We start from the raw sequence: 20,000 nt of genomic DNA, 5'->3' as shown, positions 1-20,000 counted from the left end.
TGAATGAACATACTAGTGACAGATACATTTTACTTCATTACAGAAGAATGAAAAGAGCCAGTTGATTGGACATTGATCATCGTCATGTCCCTCAGCCCTAACTTTAATCTTTGTTATACATTACTTACTTCCCAGACATGTCAAAATTCTATGCAAATCTATATTCGAGGGCAAACAAACAGCCACATAGCTTCCACTCACAATTTATGAAAATTTGGCTCTTACACAAACAAATGGCAGCATCTCAAAATAATCTGGAAGCAAATCAAGAATCCATCCAAAATGATATGTAGTTCCCTTCTGATTTTTACCAGATGTTGTGTTTATAGAGTTAGCTTTTACAATCAACATCCTCAACCAGAAGTGGTCGGGGCAAAGTGTGGTTGTTTTGCCGCTATTATTAAGCATTTCATTTTATTTGATGACAATCTTCCCTGAAATGAATTATTCTTTGGAACTTGAGGAGAAGGAAACAATATTTCTTGGCTTTCATCACTATCAAGCAAAACCTCCAGTCTGGTTTATAATTGAGGACACGTCTCATCAGAAAGGCTAAAATCAGAAAATAAACATTTATCTCCCGTAGATCACACACTTGGAGTTGCATATTGATTTGTAGTAAGATTTGGTAAACTCATCTATATCACAGATCTGGCTTTGAATATTGGCTTTACATTCATGACATATTAATTGAGCATGCCAAATCACAGGTGCAAAACCTAAGGCCCCAGGGCCATAACTGGCCCACAAAAGCAAATCATAAGGACCGACTTCATGTTTCTTGCTAAATTAGTAAAATATCAGATATTCATAGCGTGATTTTTTTGCATATTTATTCTTATGAATCCTCCTTTTTTAATTTAGTTTTAAATGCCTCACTGTTTTCAAACCTAGTTCAACTTTTAGCGTGTTAGCTCCTCCCACCACATAGTCACATGACACATAGACTCCCTAATGTCATTATGTGTATTCAAATAAACGTTAGAAAATCCATTTAAGTATGTATTGAGAAAATATCGAAAATGACAAAAGAAAGCCTAATCTTGCTCGTTGATCACCTTTCATGTCAGCTGCTAAATAAAATTCCTCCCCATTTTTGCATCAAATTAGAATGAAGGTTAGTCATCTTTATATTCAAGTAGAAAATGATCACTGAAAAGTTTTCGCTTTGAAACACATTTCTATTTTAAGTTTTTCCGAATACACAAAGAATAAAATAGCTCACATATAATATATTCTTTTCTTTTTTGTTGGGTGGTGTGCAGTGAGAATTTTGGAATGTGCACTATTTACTTCGGCCTATTAAAAGTTGAGAAACACTACACCGACCTGGGGACTTGAATTGCAAAACTTTTTATTCCCGGGCTAATTTTCGGCAAGCCGACAAGTAGTCCAAATCAAACCGGTCTGTCAATTCCCACTGGTTTTCTTTCTGAAGTTCTTCTGGAAACATGTGATTCTGTCTGAAGCGCTCTGTGGTTGTGTTACAGACATCTTTGCTTAGCATGCATCCCTTTCTTTTCACTTGAATTCATTTCTCAGGCTTGTCGCCTTGCTTTTATTGGTCTCCCCCTATTCTCCTTGGGGGTGTCGCAACCCCTATGTGCGTGGCCACGCGGGCCCCCCGGGGGTCACGGGAAGGGGCCCTCTGTTTAAACAGAGCTGTGCACTCGGCCTGCGCCGAGCATTCCTCGGGGCTCAAACAGGTGGTAAATTAGGCAGACGGTGACGGATCGCCACCTCATAGAGAAAAAAAATATGTTTTGTTGATTCAATTTTTGTTTTTCATCGGCGCTGTTGCTACGGAGACAGTGGGCACAATGGGATTATTTTCTTGCCCGACATCCTCCTCAGCACACACGTTCCCTCCCTGCTTGTGCCACCGGGAGAACAATGAATCAAAGCCGGCCGTGTTTACCGACACTCCGCCATGGCGGTCAAAGGCGCGGAAGCCCCCTCGGCGCTCAACCGAGTCCCCTATCATTCTCTCAGCTGATAACCAGATGGGACAGGGGCCTCCCGCTGTAATTAAGTGAGCTCTAATTTCATTAGCCCCGGCCTGTCGATGGTGAGCAGTGTCAAGCTGCAGCACACTGCCCAAAGCAGTTTAACCCAGTGGGAGGTTTGGCTGCGAGGTCGTCTCATTTGGCAGCCATTGTGTGAGCGCGGCGCTATTTCACACTTATCGTTTCCTCTCACAAAACCTCTGTTTTCCATGCGTCTCACCACACTGTCACTATTTTGCGACACACTCTTTGACCCGCCGCTGAGTGAGCCTTCTTTCGCCGGCGGCTATTTAGTTTCAAGCGAGTGGCCGGACGTGTGGGGATTTGTGTGTGTTCAAACACAAAGTGAGACTATACTTGAGAGAGGACAAGTGAAAGATACTTAGAGGAAACGAGGCTCCATGCCTGGATGCCGCAGAGAAGAGGCCTCTGCCTCCAGTGGATTCTCACGCTGGGAAGTTGGATGGCGCGCTGGGAGCAGAACCCGGATAGCTCATGAGGTCGAACTATATTCCGATTCTCCTGGAACTTATTCTGTGGCTGGGAAGACAAATAGTGGCCTCTCCTCCCTCCCTCCGCACCACGCACGCACCCTTTATGCGTCTGGATGAAGGAGAGGTCCGCGATTGAATGGCAGGCCTGTGAGAGCGCACTCGACTCAGCCCAACAAACCTTCTTTCTGTGGACATTGTGCTCATTTTCTGCACACATACATCAAATTGCCACGCCCCACTCATTGGATTCCCAAATTGACCTGCAAAGAGAACACCTGCATTTAAAAAAAACGCTGCCATTTTTAAACTTGTCCCATTTACTGATTGATTAGGTTGAGGGTTCAATCCCAGGCCAGTCCTCACTGTGTTGAGTTTGCATGTTCTGCACTGCTTATGTGGGTTTTCTCTGGGTACTGATGTTTCCTCTCACATCCCAAAAACATGCAGGGTAAGCTGGTTGACCACTCTAAATTGCCCCTAGGTATGAGTGTGAGCGTGTCATTGGCTGCCATTCACAGACATACAGTCAATGTGAAGTGGGAGGGTTGGTAGCGAACGAACAGATTTCTTATTCGCTACCACACTCACAGTTCAAACTTGATTGGACATTTTAGTGATAAACGCATTTAAATTCTGTCTGGCAGCAAATTAAGGAACAACTAACTGCAAAAAATTAACAATTTGAATTTTACTACCACGATTTTAATATAAAACAAAAATCTGCCAAAAAAAGTGAAATTCCGACACCACAGCTGCCATTTTCTTCTGATAAAGAGCCATAAAAAATAGCACGTTTTATTATATTGTGTATGCATTAAATAATAAGATTTACTTGTTAATCTCCTCAAATTCTGAGAGCCTTCACTACTTATGTAATTATATTTAGCTACTTTAATTCAGTTCCTGTCATTTACGGCAGTTGACTTCAAATCTTCTTCAACAAAATGATCACTACCAACCATCCAAAATTTAGAATGACATCCAGGGAAATGTAGTACACAATGGTTTAATTCCCAAATGAAAACCATAGTTCCTCAATGGTTAGATTTGCCTAATAACAGAGAATAGCAATTGCAGCATTACATGATTTGAAGATCATTGTTAAGATGACTACTATCCACACGCATCTGCTTTGCGTGACAATCGTGAGTGATTCCCTGTCATTCAAGGCAGTGTTTCTTAGGATTCAAATTGTTTGCACCATTTTAAATAAATATGAATAAAAAAGTTCAAATCAAACCCATATTGCAATTTCCTTCAAGCCAAGATGAACGCCAGAGATGTGTCCCTTTTCGGGAAAATCAAAGTGAAGAAATGTTCTGTTTGGCTCTGCCCAGCGAGGGAGCTTTAATTCATCTCTCATGTGCAGTTTGTCTGCTGTAAGATGGGATCGGCTTTAAAAACGTATTATATTCATTCATTACATTAATTGCAAATTTTATTCAAACTAATGCCTATAGCTTATTTTGAATGGTTGGACTTCATTTTGAATATTTCATATTTTTTAGGCGGTTCATCATTTATAACCTTTTTCATTGGATGCACTTGAGTTTTGTTGTTCAAAATATTTTGAGGAAAAGTTTTATGCCTACCACAATCTTGGACACGCATTTTCTAAATAAAACACTTTTTAACTAAATGGAAATTTGATCAACCCTCCCTCCAAAAAACAAAAAAAAATGGAAAGGTTGGCTTCTAGTTTCTTTCAAGAATATCATCTTTTTCTCTCCCCTTTTTGTGCTGTTAGCTCACAAATAGAAAGTAATAAGTACACAAATAAACAAACTTATATTGCATAATCTATTGAATAACAACTTGCTAGATTTCCTTTTTGGAAATAAATAAATAGAATAAACAATCAAATGGAGATTAACAGTTCTTCAAACATATCTTGTTTTTCAAACTGTAATCTTTGTGTCCTTTTGGAGTTTATTTTGTGTTTTTCCATTTAATCTTGGCTTTTACTCTCTGTGTAAGTTGTTGTTGTGAATGTCCATTGTTTTCACCTATTGTGTCTTCCCCGATGTGTCGTTAACCTATGTGTGTATGTATTTAAGTTCCCTTTGTTTGTTCCTTTTAGTGTTGTTGGGTGTGACCTTGTTTCGTCCATTCTCTAGCTTTTGGTTTACCTTTGTATTTTTGGACCCCCTGCTTTCGTTTGCACAGTTTTTTCTCTCTCTTTAATTAAACCTTTTGAGTCCCCATGCCCCTGCCTGGCCTCCCTGTTTTCAGCCAATTGGGACCATTCCTCGTTTTCACGCCGTGATACAAACACCCGAGCTTAATCCAAATCACTGCGGAAATGCATTCATTCATTTTCTGAACCGGTTTATCCTCACAAGGGTCGGAGGGCCGTTATGTCTTCCAACTAGGCTTCCAAAATTAATCGATTAATAAATTGTCAGCTTTCTCGATCGTGCTAATCTATAGATCATTTTTGGACATTCAAATTAGTACACATTGTTTGCAATTATTGATTTAAAATGAGGAAACACAGGAAATAATCTACAATCTTCATTTGAATTTCCTCATAAAACAGAAAGTTGGCACTCATCATTTACTTTCTCGGGCCACACAAAATGATGCGGTGGGCCAGATTTGGCCCGCGGGCCACCACTTTGACACATGTGACTTAGAGTGTCCAATCAGCCTACCATGTTTTTGGAGTGTGGAAGGAAACTGGAGTACCCGGACAAAACCCACACAGGCCCGGGGAGATCATGCAAACTCCACACAAGTGGACAGACCTGGATTCAAACCCAAGACCCCAGAGCTGTGACGTGCTAACCACTCAGCCGCCAGGCAGCCTACTATGAAAATGCATGAAAGATATTTAAAAATTGCATTTTCTACTACATGGATTTTAACAAAAATCTTGTTCTATTCTCTTGTAGCTGTCCAGATGCATGTGCTCAAAGGAGACAAGGCAGGTGAGTGGTGGAAATTCACCGTCAACATCATATCGGTCTACAAACAAGGGGAGCAGCGCATCCGTCGCGGGGACCAGCTGCTGTGGGTGCGTTCCAAGGACGTGGCCTGCAAATGCCCCAAGATCAAACCCGGCAGGAAGTACCTGCTCATGGGCTCGGACGATGACGACTCCCCCGGGCAGAGCGGGGTGGTGGCGGACAAGGGAAGCTTGCTCATCCCTTGGAAAGACTTGTGGGGACGCCGTCTCCGGAAGTTCCAGCAGCGCGACAAGAGGGGAAAGTGCTAAAGAAAAGGAAGAGAGAGAGAGAGAGAAAAAAAAGGTGAGGGGGGGGAAAGATCTCCAATAGGATGCAAGGAAAAGGGATTACAACAAACTGGGAGAATCATTCCTAGAAAGATCCAGGTGAAAAGTAAGAGTGCTGCTGATCTGATTTTGGACAAAAGATTTAAAAACAAAAACAAAAAAAACATGTTTTTTTTCTTGAAGGAGGTCATTCTGTTTCTGTTTGCAGAGTTTGCACCTAATGCTAAGGATGAGTCACAAATCAAAAACCTGTGATTTTGGAAAATTTCCTGACTTGAACAACACAAAAAAAGAAAGAAAGAAAGAAAGAAAAGAAAAGAAAAGGGCTTCCAACCCTTTCTTAAGTGAAATTGTTCTGTGTTCATACTGTGGGCTTGTTATAAGCAGCTCTTGCAAATACCACTTTATAGTACCAGTATGTTGTTGTGGTGACCTCTGCAATGTAAAATTACTTTGAGTGTATACATAGAAAATAGAGGATGTCATAGCATCAACTTGACGTAGAATAGACACACCAATACTGCACTTACTCGGACTAGTTGACTATTTTAGAACATATAAGATATGTTCACATTTTTTGACGTGACATTTAAAAGGTCAAACGTATACGCTGAGTGCCATTTCATGCAAAAGTATCTTTATAGCTACAACTGACTGATTTACGTGATAATAACAATTGGAAAGATAATAATGCTTATTTTTCTGATAACTTTATTCCTTGCAGGCCTAAACCACAAAAGAATTGACAGCAAATCAACACTCTTTAAACTTTGACCTGTTAATCGTCTCTTGGAGAAAAAAAAACTGGAAAAAAAATCAAATATATTTTTTGTTTAAATCATTTATATGATATATCAGGATTTTACTTAAAATTTTATACATAGGAGTATGTAAGCATTTAATTTGGGGGGTGGAGAACTCAACCAGTTAACTACATTAATAACTAACTCTATTTACTTTATTTTCCATTCTAAAATAGTGACATTTTAATTAGTAACCCCCTTTCCCAGATTGATATTACTGTAAATATTCAAAAAGAGTTTGTGCTATTTGTTCCTATTTGCTCAGTGATTGCGCACCGCTGACACACAACACAATGACCTGCTGATAAATGGACTTTTCAAAAGAAATATAGCTTAATGTTTAGGTTTTTTTTTAAACTAATTGCAAACTGACACAAAAAAAGCCGTCCAGTTCATATAAAGTGGGAGGACTTGGTGTCCAAGTGCATTATTCCATACCAGCAGTGAGTAAAAATACAGTGGTGCCTTTAGATGCAAAAAAATATATATAACTTAACCCCACATGGCATGTCCACATATGTGGACTAAAGTTAATATTAAACGGACAAAGTGGCAAAAACTAGAGAACTTGAAATAATTAGAAAAGAAAAATAAGATTTAAAAAATAACTGAAACTGAAGTGTGCGCTAACAAAACTAAACATACTGAACTTAAAAGTCACAAAATGGCAACATCCATAATACCATACTTGTTTTGAATTATCTTTTTCCCAATCTTCCACCTGAAAAATAAACATATTGTACTAAAATTATTAATAAAACAAATTTTTAAAACATTCCAGTAAAATAAACACCACCCCAAGAAAAAATTCAATTGATCTGAATTAGAAAGAATATCAAACTAAATAATTTGCAGGGTTTTTTTGGTTAATTGTGAGCCACCAATACCTTTTCAGTTATATTTTTTGCAATGAAATACAATTCTATTAATTGTACTTCATTAAAAAAGTATAATTAGAGTTTTTGTACTTTTGTTTGTTTCTGTTACGATAAAAAACAAATATCCCATAAAGCAATGTATTGTAAGGATGCATGGATACAATACATTCAATTTTTTATGTCAAATTTCCTTAGTACAGCTTATAGTTCATGGTAAAATCAAAAAGTACAGTTACAGTAGTCATTATTGTATTTGTATATTTTTATAAATATAATATAAATCAATAAAATGCTAATAAATACAAAAGTAAAAATACTAAAAACAGAATACGGTCTATTTATGGCCCCCAATAACACACTGAAGTTTCTTTTTTCCCAGTATTGGACTCATTGCCTGCCATTGACAAGTATGCACGTCCAATTCAATGGGAGGTGTGGCTGTGCATGCTCATATTTCAGTACCACTGACAGCGCCTGATATCCAATCTATCTGGAATTGTGAATGTTGGTTAGATGGCAGCCATTGAATTCCTTATACTTGGTTAAATAAATAGCTAAGCATAGCTCAAAGCACTAAAATCCAACTTAAATAACTGCAGATGACTGATTGCTGAATCTATTATTATTAATGCAGTTATGCAGCTTTGGTGTTGTGGTGATAGTTATGTGGAGTAATGAAGAAACACAAATTGTATTGAATCCAATACTTTGTTTTTTTTCGCTCGTTTTTATATGAAGTATAACTCTACAATGGTTCTAATATTCAGGATGTCATATGCAGACTTAACTGAGTTTGCACTAATATTCTCACATTAACCCACCGGTTGCACTTCAGTTTTGTGTGCATCGTGACTTATGTATTTGACATTTTAAAAACAGGCTTCTAGTATCTGCCAAAATGTGTGATTTTTCCAAGTGTTTTTTTGCAGAACAGTAGAACAACCATAATTCTGCACCCCCGCCATGATCGCATCTGAATTATTATGTTCACCAGTGAATAGCGGTTGCCATCAAAAAGGTGGTGTTACTATGTCTTGTAATACTAATATATTATGTTTATCAAAGGAATATATTTAATGACGTGTGAAATAATGTGGCTTTTGTGATTTTTTTTTGTCTTTTTTTTTTACCTTGATCACATTTTGCATTGTAGATGGTTGTAAGGAAAAGTATTGATGTGGTTGCAAGTTGAACAGCCTACTAGCAATGAAAATTAATTCATCTGAAATAAAGCTGTTTAGTATTTTCCCTGTTGGAAACAGATTTTTTTGTCTTTTTGCTAAATGAATTTAACAAAACTGCATACAATTACACTGGTTTTTAATTGATATGATATTCTTTTAGAGCGGCCCGGTGGGTCAGTGGTTAGCGCGTCGGGCTATAAACAGATCAATTTTGATCATAAAAAAGGATATCTATCGTAACAATGATGTTACCTAAAAATTTAATCTAGAGTCCAGATGTTCCTGAAACTGGGAGGCATCATCAGTCACTTTATTCAGATGGGGATTTTAAAACAAAATACTACATTGTGGCCATGTTTCAAATGGGGGTCCACCTGAGTTGACACCATGATGATTTCCTCAAATACTCAAAAGGGAGCCACCTGTTATGAAGTCAGTGAAGTTTAAGCTGTGTTTTCAATTAACCTTGGCTCACCGCGGTTACTGGCTGTAAAACATGTCCGACTTGCTAATAAACCACAGGAAGCAGAATAAGATACTATTTGTTTCTTTGCAAAGAGACAGAATATTGAGGTATCACCAAGAAATCACACTTAATCTTAATCATTCATCTTATAGACTTTTTGAGCACCTTATGTGAGTGTTTTGGATTTTTTTTCCATTTCACAGAGTTATATACTTGAATGAGTTGTGTGGGTGAACTTTTGGAGAACCCTGACCTTAACTTCACCTAATCAAGCACCACTAGAACTAAGTAGACAATCTCCATACGTCCTCCATTTGAAAATGAATAGAAAAAAAGAAAAAATGGGCTGATGAAGCAGTAAAGGTAATGGCACACTCAATTTCATTTCCTGAATGTATAATAAGATGATTCAAGACTTTTAGCCAGGTAGAAAGAGAGACTATGTTTTAGTGCAAAAATAGACACTTTTCTTTTTGTTATTTTTTCTTGATTTATTAATTTACTGACCACTTGGGAGAACTATTAAAACAAACTCTGCACACATTCCCTTATTAACTTTTACTCCTATGAAAACAGTGTGTTCTTGCAGCTTTGCAAGTATTTTGAACTGACCAAAAACAAGATGATCAAATTGCCAATGACAAAATAATTGCTGCTAACCCTCCCAGTAAAATTGTAATTGGCAGACAGTGCATTAATATGACTTTTAACTCTCTCTTTGTTACATCTTTTATATTGGGAGAACCTGTAAAGCAGAGGTGGCCAACTCCGGTCCTCGAAAGCCCCGATCCGGTCCGTTTTCTATTATCACCCTCCTCTACCACACCTGAATCAAATGATCAACTCATCAGTAAGCTGTCCAGAAGCTTGATACCGATCCTGATTGTTTGATTATTGTTGTTGGAGGGAGATATGGAAAACAAACCGGACTGGCGTTGACCACCCCTGCTGTAGAGGATGAACTATTTTGACACAAGAAGAAGAAATACTATATTAATAGATGATAAGAAGCCTCATGACAGTTCAACAAGGGGCAAACATTGGTGATGATCTGGACAGAAAGTCATATTTTCCACAAGACAGTCCTTTCTGGTTCCTCGTTCCAAAAAAGTGAAGAAAAGTCCCATCAGTAGCAGCAGTTTGGAACTTTCCAGAGTTGCACAGCTGCCATTGTCTTCCTGTTAACGGTAAGCCTTCATTTTGGATTAAAAATAATAATAAAATTCCGCTGGCTGGGTTTGCTGTTCCCAGTGATGTGACACAATGAGGTTAGTTATCCCAGGCAGAAAGGCCTTTTTGCCCTTTGTGACAACTGGCAAGAAATGGACATGTATGCTGAATTGTACCTCCAGAGTATTGCTACAATAACAGAATGTTATGGATTTAACTATTTGGAGCAGGGGTGTCAGACTTGGGTTGGTCCGCTTTAACGTCAACTTGATTTCACGTGGGTCGGACCATTTTAGATATAATATTTAGATTTTTTTTTAATAAATGGATTAAAAGAACTGGATTAAAAGCCCTGAATATTCAGTTTTTTATAGATCTAAAACAATGTTTATTTTAGCTTTTTTTATATATTTTTAGATTTTACAAAATGATTTCTGAACTAAAACACAGAAAAATTGATTAAAAAATTACAATGATTGATTTAAAAGGGGTAATATGATTTAGAGGGTATTGCATTATTAATTTGTTCTTTGGATTTCCCCTTATTGTAGTAGTTTGAAATTAAGACATTAACATATTTTTTCTTAATCAAACCGCTCAACCAAATGTGTTAATGAGCCAATCAAAACTAGACAGGGCAGTAAATATATATGGTAACTAGAAATTGCTGTTTCTAGTTGCTTTGCAAAGCTTCCAAACGACTATAAATGTGACACAAAGTTTCGTCTCTCTGTCAGTTATTGCAGAACTCATTGTTTGTTTTAGAACTGTGCAATTATTTCACAAATTGTATGAATCATTCATCTTAAAATGTGAGACAACCTCTTGTATAAATGACTGGCAGTTGCTGAAGTCATTTAAATATTCAAATTTCATATTTAGAGCTATTATAATGTAGATAATGTTTGAATTTTAAAAAAATGACAGCCTACAAGCATTTTATGATGTCAGTTATACATACCATCACACATGCACACTAAAAGACAAATTTAAGGTAAATTTTGGGAAATAGTACTGGCATTAATAAAAAGTCCAACTGCCACTTCCTGAAAATGCTGACTTTTTCAATTACTTTTATCTCTACGATTACACTTGAAATTCAGTGTGGATTTATTTTAAATTTAAATTTTCTAAACAATATTGGATGGCGATGATAAAGGTGTTGTGTTTCCTTTCAAATATTATTCCATTAAAACAGTGTTGTAGTGTTTATCATAAAAAGGTAGTTATGTATTTTATTGCACTGCACTGCCATATGCAGTTTATTTAAAAAGAAGTATAGAAAAGGACGACTTGGGACTGCTTCAGTCAATAGTTATGAATTATTGGTTGAAGAGACAAGCCACAAAACAGTCAAAAATGACGGCCCCCAATAAAATATACTAAGTAGCAATGCTACTCTATTTCCAACCAAAAAAATACACTCATTACTTAATGTTTGAGGGAAATATATTGTCAGGATTCAATCATTTCAGTAATATCACGTTCATTCATTCATTCATTTTCTGAACCGCATATCCTCACAAGGGTTGTGGGGGGTGCAGGAGCCTATCCCAGCTAACTATGGTGGTCAGCCAATTGCAGATTCTACACAGTAATATTAAGTAATTTCACCATATTGTCAAAGCATTGTGGTGTGTACTGTTAATCCTCATGTCTATTATTGGGGTATTTATCACACTGTGCAGAGAGAAGTAATTATTGAGCCCTGCCTAAATGAGTTTGGGCACAGAGTTGAGAAGCCTGAGATACTTAAGTGGATTAACTGTTTGGAAAGAAAAAAAAAAGAAGAGGGAACACCCGAGAAGATCACAGCGACTGATTTGCATCATCAACTTGAAGCGCTTGCGTGGCTAATCTGTGCTCACAGGGCAGTGATGCACATCAGGGGAATGGCTAAAGAAAGCATTCCTCTCATGAGCAATAGCACCCACGCGTTTGTCAAATTTCACATTTGAATTTATTACATCTGGACGTCTATTTAACCATGCATGGAATTGTATTATTGTTGTTTTCTTTACTTCAACTAAACGTTTAAATAGCTTGATGGAAATCCTAAACATCATGTTTAACAACAACAACAAAATCATAAACAAAATAAAAACATCATAAAATAAAATGATGTGAGTATGTGAAGGCGACTGTTCAGATTTGCACAATGTTAAGAAACTTTAACGATATAGTAAGTTTGCACAGAATCATACTCTTTGAGATATATAAATCAATGCCTTACCTTTACCATGTACTCAATTTTGATTGACAGTCAGAAATGTGGTACATCAAAATGTTTTTTGTTCCGTTAAATCATTTGGGCTGGTGTTGAACTGCATAATATTTTCGTTACTCCAATTAGTGACCGTATGAAAATATTAAACGCGGCTCTCGTTATCATGCAATTCTACACCTCTGAAAAACTACAAACACAAATATTCTCCAGTTGGATTGACAGTGTCAATCAAAAAAGAATTTGATTTTTACGACTTGAGGCAGGAATATTTTCCACACTTGTTGAATATCATTATTTTGTGGCTGTCTATTTAGCTGTCTTTGAATAATGTAACAGATTTAGTTACAATTTCCTTTCCCTTCTTAACAGTACAGTGCTTTCAATGTTACCGTAACGCTACTCCTGTTTTGCTACTTCAAGTTGACTGGCACTGCCCAATCAGAAGACAATTTAAAAAAAAAAAAAATGTAGTCAAGACAAATTCAAAATCTAATTGCTAATGACAATATTTTCATTTTAATAATGGTTTAAATCAAATGAACACTAGGAAATCTTAGCCCTTTGTTGAGCGCATATGGGCTGAAATCTGATTGGACAAAAACAATCTAAGGCTGCATTTGTACAGCACACCCAACTTGAATTTGAAATATTTGTTCATTCCAATTTGGTTGTGTTCATATTGCAAAATTATGCGAACTGCAGTGTAGAGGAATTCCCATCCATGATGTCATACGCATGCACACTGTAATGCGTGTTGCAGTGTTTGCTAAAATATGGCAACGACGTCATTCTTTTGTGGCAAATTTATGCCCCTAGAGCCATTTTTTTCCATCTCATGATCAGGTAGAAGAAGGTATTATTGCACCCCCCTTAAAAGAACCAAATACCTTCACCATTCTTTAACATAACATTTCCCCAAACAGGAATATCTCCCCCAAAAACTGTACATTTTTCTGCAGACATCCGTCCCATGTGGCTATTTTTCCCAAGCCCTCTTTCCCAGTCATGTGATGCGAAGTAGCCTAGTGGGAACTAAAGAGTGAAGCATCTTTGGGGATGTAAGGAGAGCTTAAAGAGGCACTTCATATCAGGCCATTGCACCGCACACACCGGGATACATATAGGCGCAAACGTGCCTGCGCACACACACCCACACACTCAACAAATGCATTACACCCTCCGCATTTGACACTAACACCTTTTTAGAGTCCTCCCAACCCCCGACTTTTCTTTCAATCTCCAATTCATCCCCCCCCAAACCTCTCCATTTCTCTGTCTGTCTTTCAATGCTCATGGTTCAAAAGCTGTATTTCTGGCTTACTACATTGGGGGCACAAAAGCTCTTCTCATGCATCCTGGAGAAACCCCACTAGAGAGGCCTCCATCCCATCTTGGAAACGAGAGTGCACACAGACAGAGAGCTTTCTTCTCATTACCATTTCCATACAGGATTAAGCCACTTGGCTTTTGGATCTTGTGTAGTATATTTTAACCCTCCCCGACTCCCATGTGCATTCTCCGGCTCTTACTTAAATGCGCAATGAGACAATAGGCTCATAAAATAGTTCTTTTTCATGTCTATCCTCACACACAATCACATGAAGACCAGAGTGAATAGATCTCATTGAAGAGTATTTCATTTATTTTTATTTCCTGAAGGAGCCCCTTCCTGTTCCACCCTGCACAATAAACCATTAAATGCAATTTGACATCTTTTGTAATAAAAAGATTCTTAGCGGTCTTTTTTTTTAAAGCTTTATTAAGATGTGTATCATTACTATTGATTTAACCACATATTTAGTGGTCACTAAAAGTGGACATCTCGGATGTTTAATGCTTTAAAGCGCAATTTGAATTTTTTAAAATCATTGTTGCATATTTTATGTATTTTCATAACTATATGTCTTATAGCTGATTCATTATCGCAGTCTAGCTCAAACTACCATGTAGCCAGCCACAATTGTGTGTGTAAAAGTCGTGGTGATGGTATGTTAAGTCAGAGAGCAGTATTGGCCAAATTATGTCCCCTTTAAATTAATAAAACTTTTCCAATTTATCTGTTTTTACAAACAAAAAGTGCAGTATGTTGACCTGTACCAAAACTCAAATGAATATATCTATTTCAATCATCTGCAATTAAAAACACTCAAATGAATCCCTTATGTATTTAGGTAAAGTACAGATACTGACATAATTAGCTCAAATACACAAGTAAAGTATTTGCACTGTATCTCACTATTCCTCAAAAATGCTTGTTAAGCATGATAATAGCTTGACCTCCAAATTTTGGCAGATTACTTAAAGGTGTATTATATAGGAGATTCCACTATAATCTTGTCTTAAGTCAACAAGTGGCCGCGAATGTGTTTTTTATACTTTAAATCGGTGACAAAAATGGAAAATGGAAAAAAAAACTTGGAATTTTCCTCCTAAATGCTTGGCTCTGCTCCTGCAACACTCCCATTCCTCATTGGGGTACATTCATATTTGAAATGCTCCCAGACAAAAGCAAACTCCAAAGTGACTTTGGGGTCTGGGATCTTCAAATAAACCCGGCCCGGGTGTCATGGGGACCAGGAAGTGGAATTAACTGCTATATTAGCTGACCTTCATCTTGTTGTTTGTCGCAACGTGGCTGGCTGGGTCCGAGGTTGGCCTGTAACCACGGTCTCCGGGCCCAACAATGTGGGCATTTCCCTCGCAGAAAACACACACACACACACACACACACACACACACACAGACACAGGCTTTGGAGTTTACTGAGCAAACATGAAGAACTGTGCCAAACACTTCTCGCTCCCACATTTCACAATCACTTTTTCTATTGCCATCCCCCTCCCGCAACCCCTATCTTTGCTCTTACTCGTCCATGGAGCTCTGAGAAGCTCGCAGACTGTTCTGGGTTGAGTGTGAGACAGAAGTTGTGGGAAAACAAAGCACTGACCTATGATGAGATTTAGTGTTTGAAAAACTATTGAAGCATGTGTCAGTATGTCTGTAATTTGCTGAATCTTGGCAAATATTAAGCCTGCTTCTCAACAATCAAGTCTTATTTTACATTGGCCCAGGCGTCATAAAGTTTTTATCGCCAATTTATTGAAACAGTCATTATAATGAATTAGTAAAATTTTTGAAAATATCTTCTGACACTACTGTATACCAGTGGCTGTCTGAATTTTCTAGTGACGCCTTCAGCTATCGGAATCAATCCAACCCTCAAAAACTATTTTATGGCTATAAAACCTCTACTGCAGCTACAGCTGCGACACATAAAAAATCATCAATAATAAACTCATACAATTGAAATATTATTTAGGAATATAGCCATATTTTACTCACCAAAAATCCTTTTTAACACTACACAATATCTATCCTTCTTTTCTATCGCCATCGAAGCTAATGCTGAAAAGTCGAACCTGTCCTGTCGTATTTCTGGCATACATTTTTATTCGATTTAGTGCTGAAAATGTTCCTTCCCGGTTGTGACAGGCTTGCTTGCTTTGGAGTTGTCCGACCTTTCTTAATGATGTCCAGCTTTTTTTTCTTGAAAAGTCCATCTTAAAAATGGCTTTGACAGCAAATCTGCAAACAAATCCATTTCTTCTCCTCCTTCAGCCATTGCGGGTTGACAAAACCGCTATTAAATCAACACAACAATATATTTGCTTGTGCAGCTCGCTCCAGATACAGTTTGGTAGCTCTGGCTAGTCCACTCATAGTTGGTGAAAGTGATGATGTATCCCTACGCCTGCGAGAAGGCAATGACATATCCCTACGCCTGCGAGAAGGCCTTGGTGTCACCAAATCGAATTCTGATTGGTTAAAGCAACAGTCTTATCGACGCTTGTTTAATGTAGCAGAGCCTGCAGAACTGATTGTGAAGGCCTTGAGGCAGATTTCTGACCCTGGCAACAAATAATGGCTGAAATATGATTGGTAATTATACAAGGACAATGCGCAACATTCTTAGTGCCCATATGTAGTCAGGATAGGCTGCTATCCTTGTGTAGATAAGCGGCTCAGAAAATGAAGAAATGAATGAATGAATATACTTTTTATAAATGACCCTCTTTCACCGAATCTGTTTTGTTCCATATAATATATATAATATTTTATTTGACTCTATTGCATGCAATCATTCAGGCTTTCTCCAGGAGTGGTAGCATGAAGATTAGAAGTTTATCCAATTAGTCTTTTACCCTACTGAAGGATCAGGCATATCTAAAGGATGTGGCCACAGTGAAGTGCAGTTGAAATTCCTGCAGATTACTGCATTCAATAAAAACTGAGAGGCCTAAAACCAGAGGCACCACTGTTTATAATCTGGATTTTTTTTTCTTTTTCTCAACTAATATTCATTGACGTTTCTGAAGGTTTTAAACAGGAGCTTTCCAGACAGGAAATCTCAGATAATTGAGGCGTGAAAGATAACTGCTTCACTTCAAAAAGACCCCACACTGTGTCTGCTTGATCTCATTCAAACTTTTCTAATAAAAGTTAAGAATTCTGTTGCTTTTGCCTGAAAATGTGTGGGATTTCTATAATAAGACTCGTATTATCATTTGTATTTCATCATAAACCGAAATTAAAGTAAAAAAAAAGTTTAAAAAAATCTTAAATATCATTTTCTGAAGCATTTAAGTCAAGAATTATTCTTAACAAGTCGACAATAAAACCTTTGACTGCACCCTAAATTTGAATTGGTGTGGTTTTGACCAACTGGCAGAGTTTTGCGATGTGGTTATCACTTTTGCAGTTCAACATAATTTTTTACAACATATAAAACCCAGTGGTCAGCAAAACGTTCTCGCCATCATCTCAAATCTGGGCTTTCACTTAAATGCAACTCCCAAAGGAGGGTCAACATTGGTGATACACTTTTTCTGACACATATTGCCCCCTGCAGGGGAAATGTTGGAGATTGGTGAGAGGATTCTCTTGGAAAGATCCACACATTTATTAATTATCATGTAACATAAAATCACTAAAACGCATTTTTAAATCATTGGCTTCTACTGCCAGCAATAGAGGTCCAAACCATTTGAACTAGGAGAGTTGGCAGCAAATGAACAAATGGATATGACGTCTACCAGTGATCAATTTGTAAAAAAAAAAAACTTTTTGGTTTTCTTTTTTATTGTTGACATTAAAACACATTATTAAATCATTGACTTCTAATGTCAAATGCTAATGTCCAAACCATTTGAACTATGAGAGTTGGCAGCAAATGTACAAATGGATATGACGTCTACCAGTGATCAGTTCGTTAAATAAAAATCTATTTTTGGTTTTATTTTTTATTGTTGACATTAAAACACATGATTAAATCATTGGCTTCTACTGCCAGCAATAAAGGTCCAAACCATTTGAATTAGGAAGGTTGGCAGTAATTGAACAAATGAATAGAATGTCTACCAGTGATAAATTTATATAAATAGTTCCTTTTTTGGCTTTATTTTTTCTTTATGGGTATAAACTAAACACATTATTAATTCATTGGCTTCTACTACCAGCAATAGAGGTCCAAACCATTTGACCTAGGAGGGTTGGCAGTGAATGACCGATTGGTGATAGTCATTTAAAAAGTTCTAGTATTTCTGTTTTTCTCTTTTATGATTTTATGCCTATCATCATCAATGGCACTGAAAGAGTTCATTAGTTTTTTATAGTAATTCCTTTCTCAAAGATGTCACCACAGATGCGATGAGAATGTGAAGACTTTTTCATCCACAGAGACATTTACATCCGAGATGGAATTATTGCTCTTGCCATTTATCATCACTGCAATGCTGAGCATGTATAGTGTTGTCTTGTGTCTTCACCCACACAACTGGGTGGTCTTCTGATCCCAAAGTGACCCCTGATGCAGACCTTTGTGCAGAGCGCCTCTGCTCCGACATGAACCCTACTTTTGTTTTTGTGACAGGGGCCACTGATTCACGACACATTATGTACTATACAAAGGAACAACCAGATGGTCTTTTTTTTTTCTTTTCAAAACCAGGGCAAAACTTTTAGTATGTCAAATCAAATGTTGTTCTCTGTTGACATTGGAAAATACTCTGAAAAACACAAATAAAATATTGAATTTATATCTCACACAGAATTGACTACAATTGAGCATTTTGATCATATTCATTCTCTCCCATTAAATTATATCAGTCAAATGTGTTATTTAGTGGTTTCCTGCAGAAAAAAATGCAAAGCAAGGTGGTAGAGAATAATGATCAATTAATTTTGAAATTATGACTATTATGTAATATTAGCACCCATTTATTTACAATAATAAATGGAGAGTCTTAAAAAAAGGCAGAGAATTTAAATAACATTTTAAACAAACAAAATACAATCCAATTAAGTCTGATGGCAGAGAACTGGGTCAGGTTCGTTCAAATATTAACCATAAGATGTTGCCATTTCTTTTCCAACCGTGTCACTATATGTGGTTAAAATGTGGTTAAATGTGTATACTTTTTATACTTTTTATTTCATAGCTCACTCTGAGCCTTCCCCTCAGGCTTATAAAGAACTGGAGTAAACCCTGTACACTTATTATTGTTCATTTGTGCATATGAATATTCATTATATAAAAATATAATTTTTGGAGTGTAGAATCTAAAAAAACAAAAACACAAATTTATTGATTTTACATTATTTCTCATACTTGTTTTCTCTGGTGTTTCCTTTTTTAAAACTAATAAGGTTTGTTGTTTCATGAAGAGACAGCAGTTAATACTTTCCTTTTTCCGTTTGTACATTGATATTTTAACGTTTAACTTTAAGCCAACACAGTTATTGATACATTCATTTATTCATCTGCCATACTCCTTTTCCACACAAGGGTCACGGGGGTGCTGGAACCTACCTCAGTCAACCATGGGAAGCAGGCAGGGGAAACACATTTGTTTCCAGTCAATTGCTTTTTTGATACATTATTAAACTAAATAATATAGTATGAGTTTAAAAGATGACTTAAAAATGTATGGACATACAAAAGCACAATTGTGTTGGGTTTTAACTGTACTTAACTGAATTTAAATGTTGGTTCAGGTCTCCCATGTCGTCATCAACGACTCAAAACTTAAAATTAGGGACAGCCATTTTTGAGAGACTACCCCCTTCTCAAATAACAATGGACAGAGATAGACATCAATTTTGCAATGATCGTTTGATCAAATTGTGAGAAAAGCTTAGAGACCACTTTTTCAAAATCCAAATGGAGGCTGCCAGTGGAGGGATTTCGGCACAATGGTTGCATGTAATAAATCAGGGGGCCATGAAAAAAGCTGTAAGGCACAATCCTCCCACTAACATGCTAAATACCCGGTTTTATGAGCAAAAGGCCTTTTTAAATTCCTACCTCTCCTTCCTTCTTTTTACATTGTAAAAGTAGCTTTTTTTTCTCCAGCACAGTAATAAATGAACCTAAAGTGTCAGGCCAGCATCAGCATCTTCTCGTGCATATCAAGCTTCAAATATTGAAGTCCGACCCACCATTTTTGTAACGTGTAGTTGCATACCTGTCAACCTCTGC

At 37.1% G+C, this 20,000-nt stretch overlaps 2 protein-coding genes across 3 annotated transcripts in view; both read left to right on the top strand.

Annotated features, from left to right (window-relative positions):
• Positions 1–8,664, top strand: part of ntn1b (netrin 1b) — a 37,540-nt gene extending 28,876 nt beyond the window's left edge. Inside the window, exon 7 of the mRNA XM_077619741.1 lies at positions 5,395–8,664. Coding sequence (XP_077475867.1) covers positions 5,395–5,717 — 323 coding nt within the window. The 3' untranslated portion in view covers positions 5,718–8,664. The remainder of the gene's footprint in view (positions 1–5,394) is intronic.
• A 1,214-nt stretch (positions 8,665–9,878) lies between these two features.
• usp43b (ubiquitin specific peptidase 43b) overlaps positions 9,879–20,000 on the top strand; it is a 64,196-nt gene continuing 54,074 nt past the window's right edge. The window contains exon 1 of one of the 2 annotated variants that reach the window (XM_077619656.1): positions 9,879–10,253. The gene's annotated coding sequence lies outside the window, so the exon portion shown is untranslated. The remainder of the gene's footprint in view (positions 10,254–20,000) is intronic. The other variant, XM_077619657.1, reaches the window with a different exon arrangement.

The sequence above is a fragment of the Stigmatopora argus genome, chromosome 14 (genome assembly GCF_051989625.1).
Source record: "Stigmatopora argus isolate UIUO_Sarg chromosome 14, RoL_Sarg_1.0, whole genome shotgun sequence".
In the NCBI taxonomy this organism is placed as follows: domain Eukaryota; kingdom Metazoa; phylum Chordata; class Actinopteri; order Syngnathiformes; family Syngnathidae; genus Stigmatopora; species Stigmatopora argus.
Note: the sequence above shows the minus strand (reverse complement) of the source record. Positions and strands in the feature narration are given on the sequence as shown.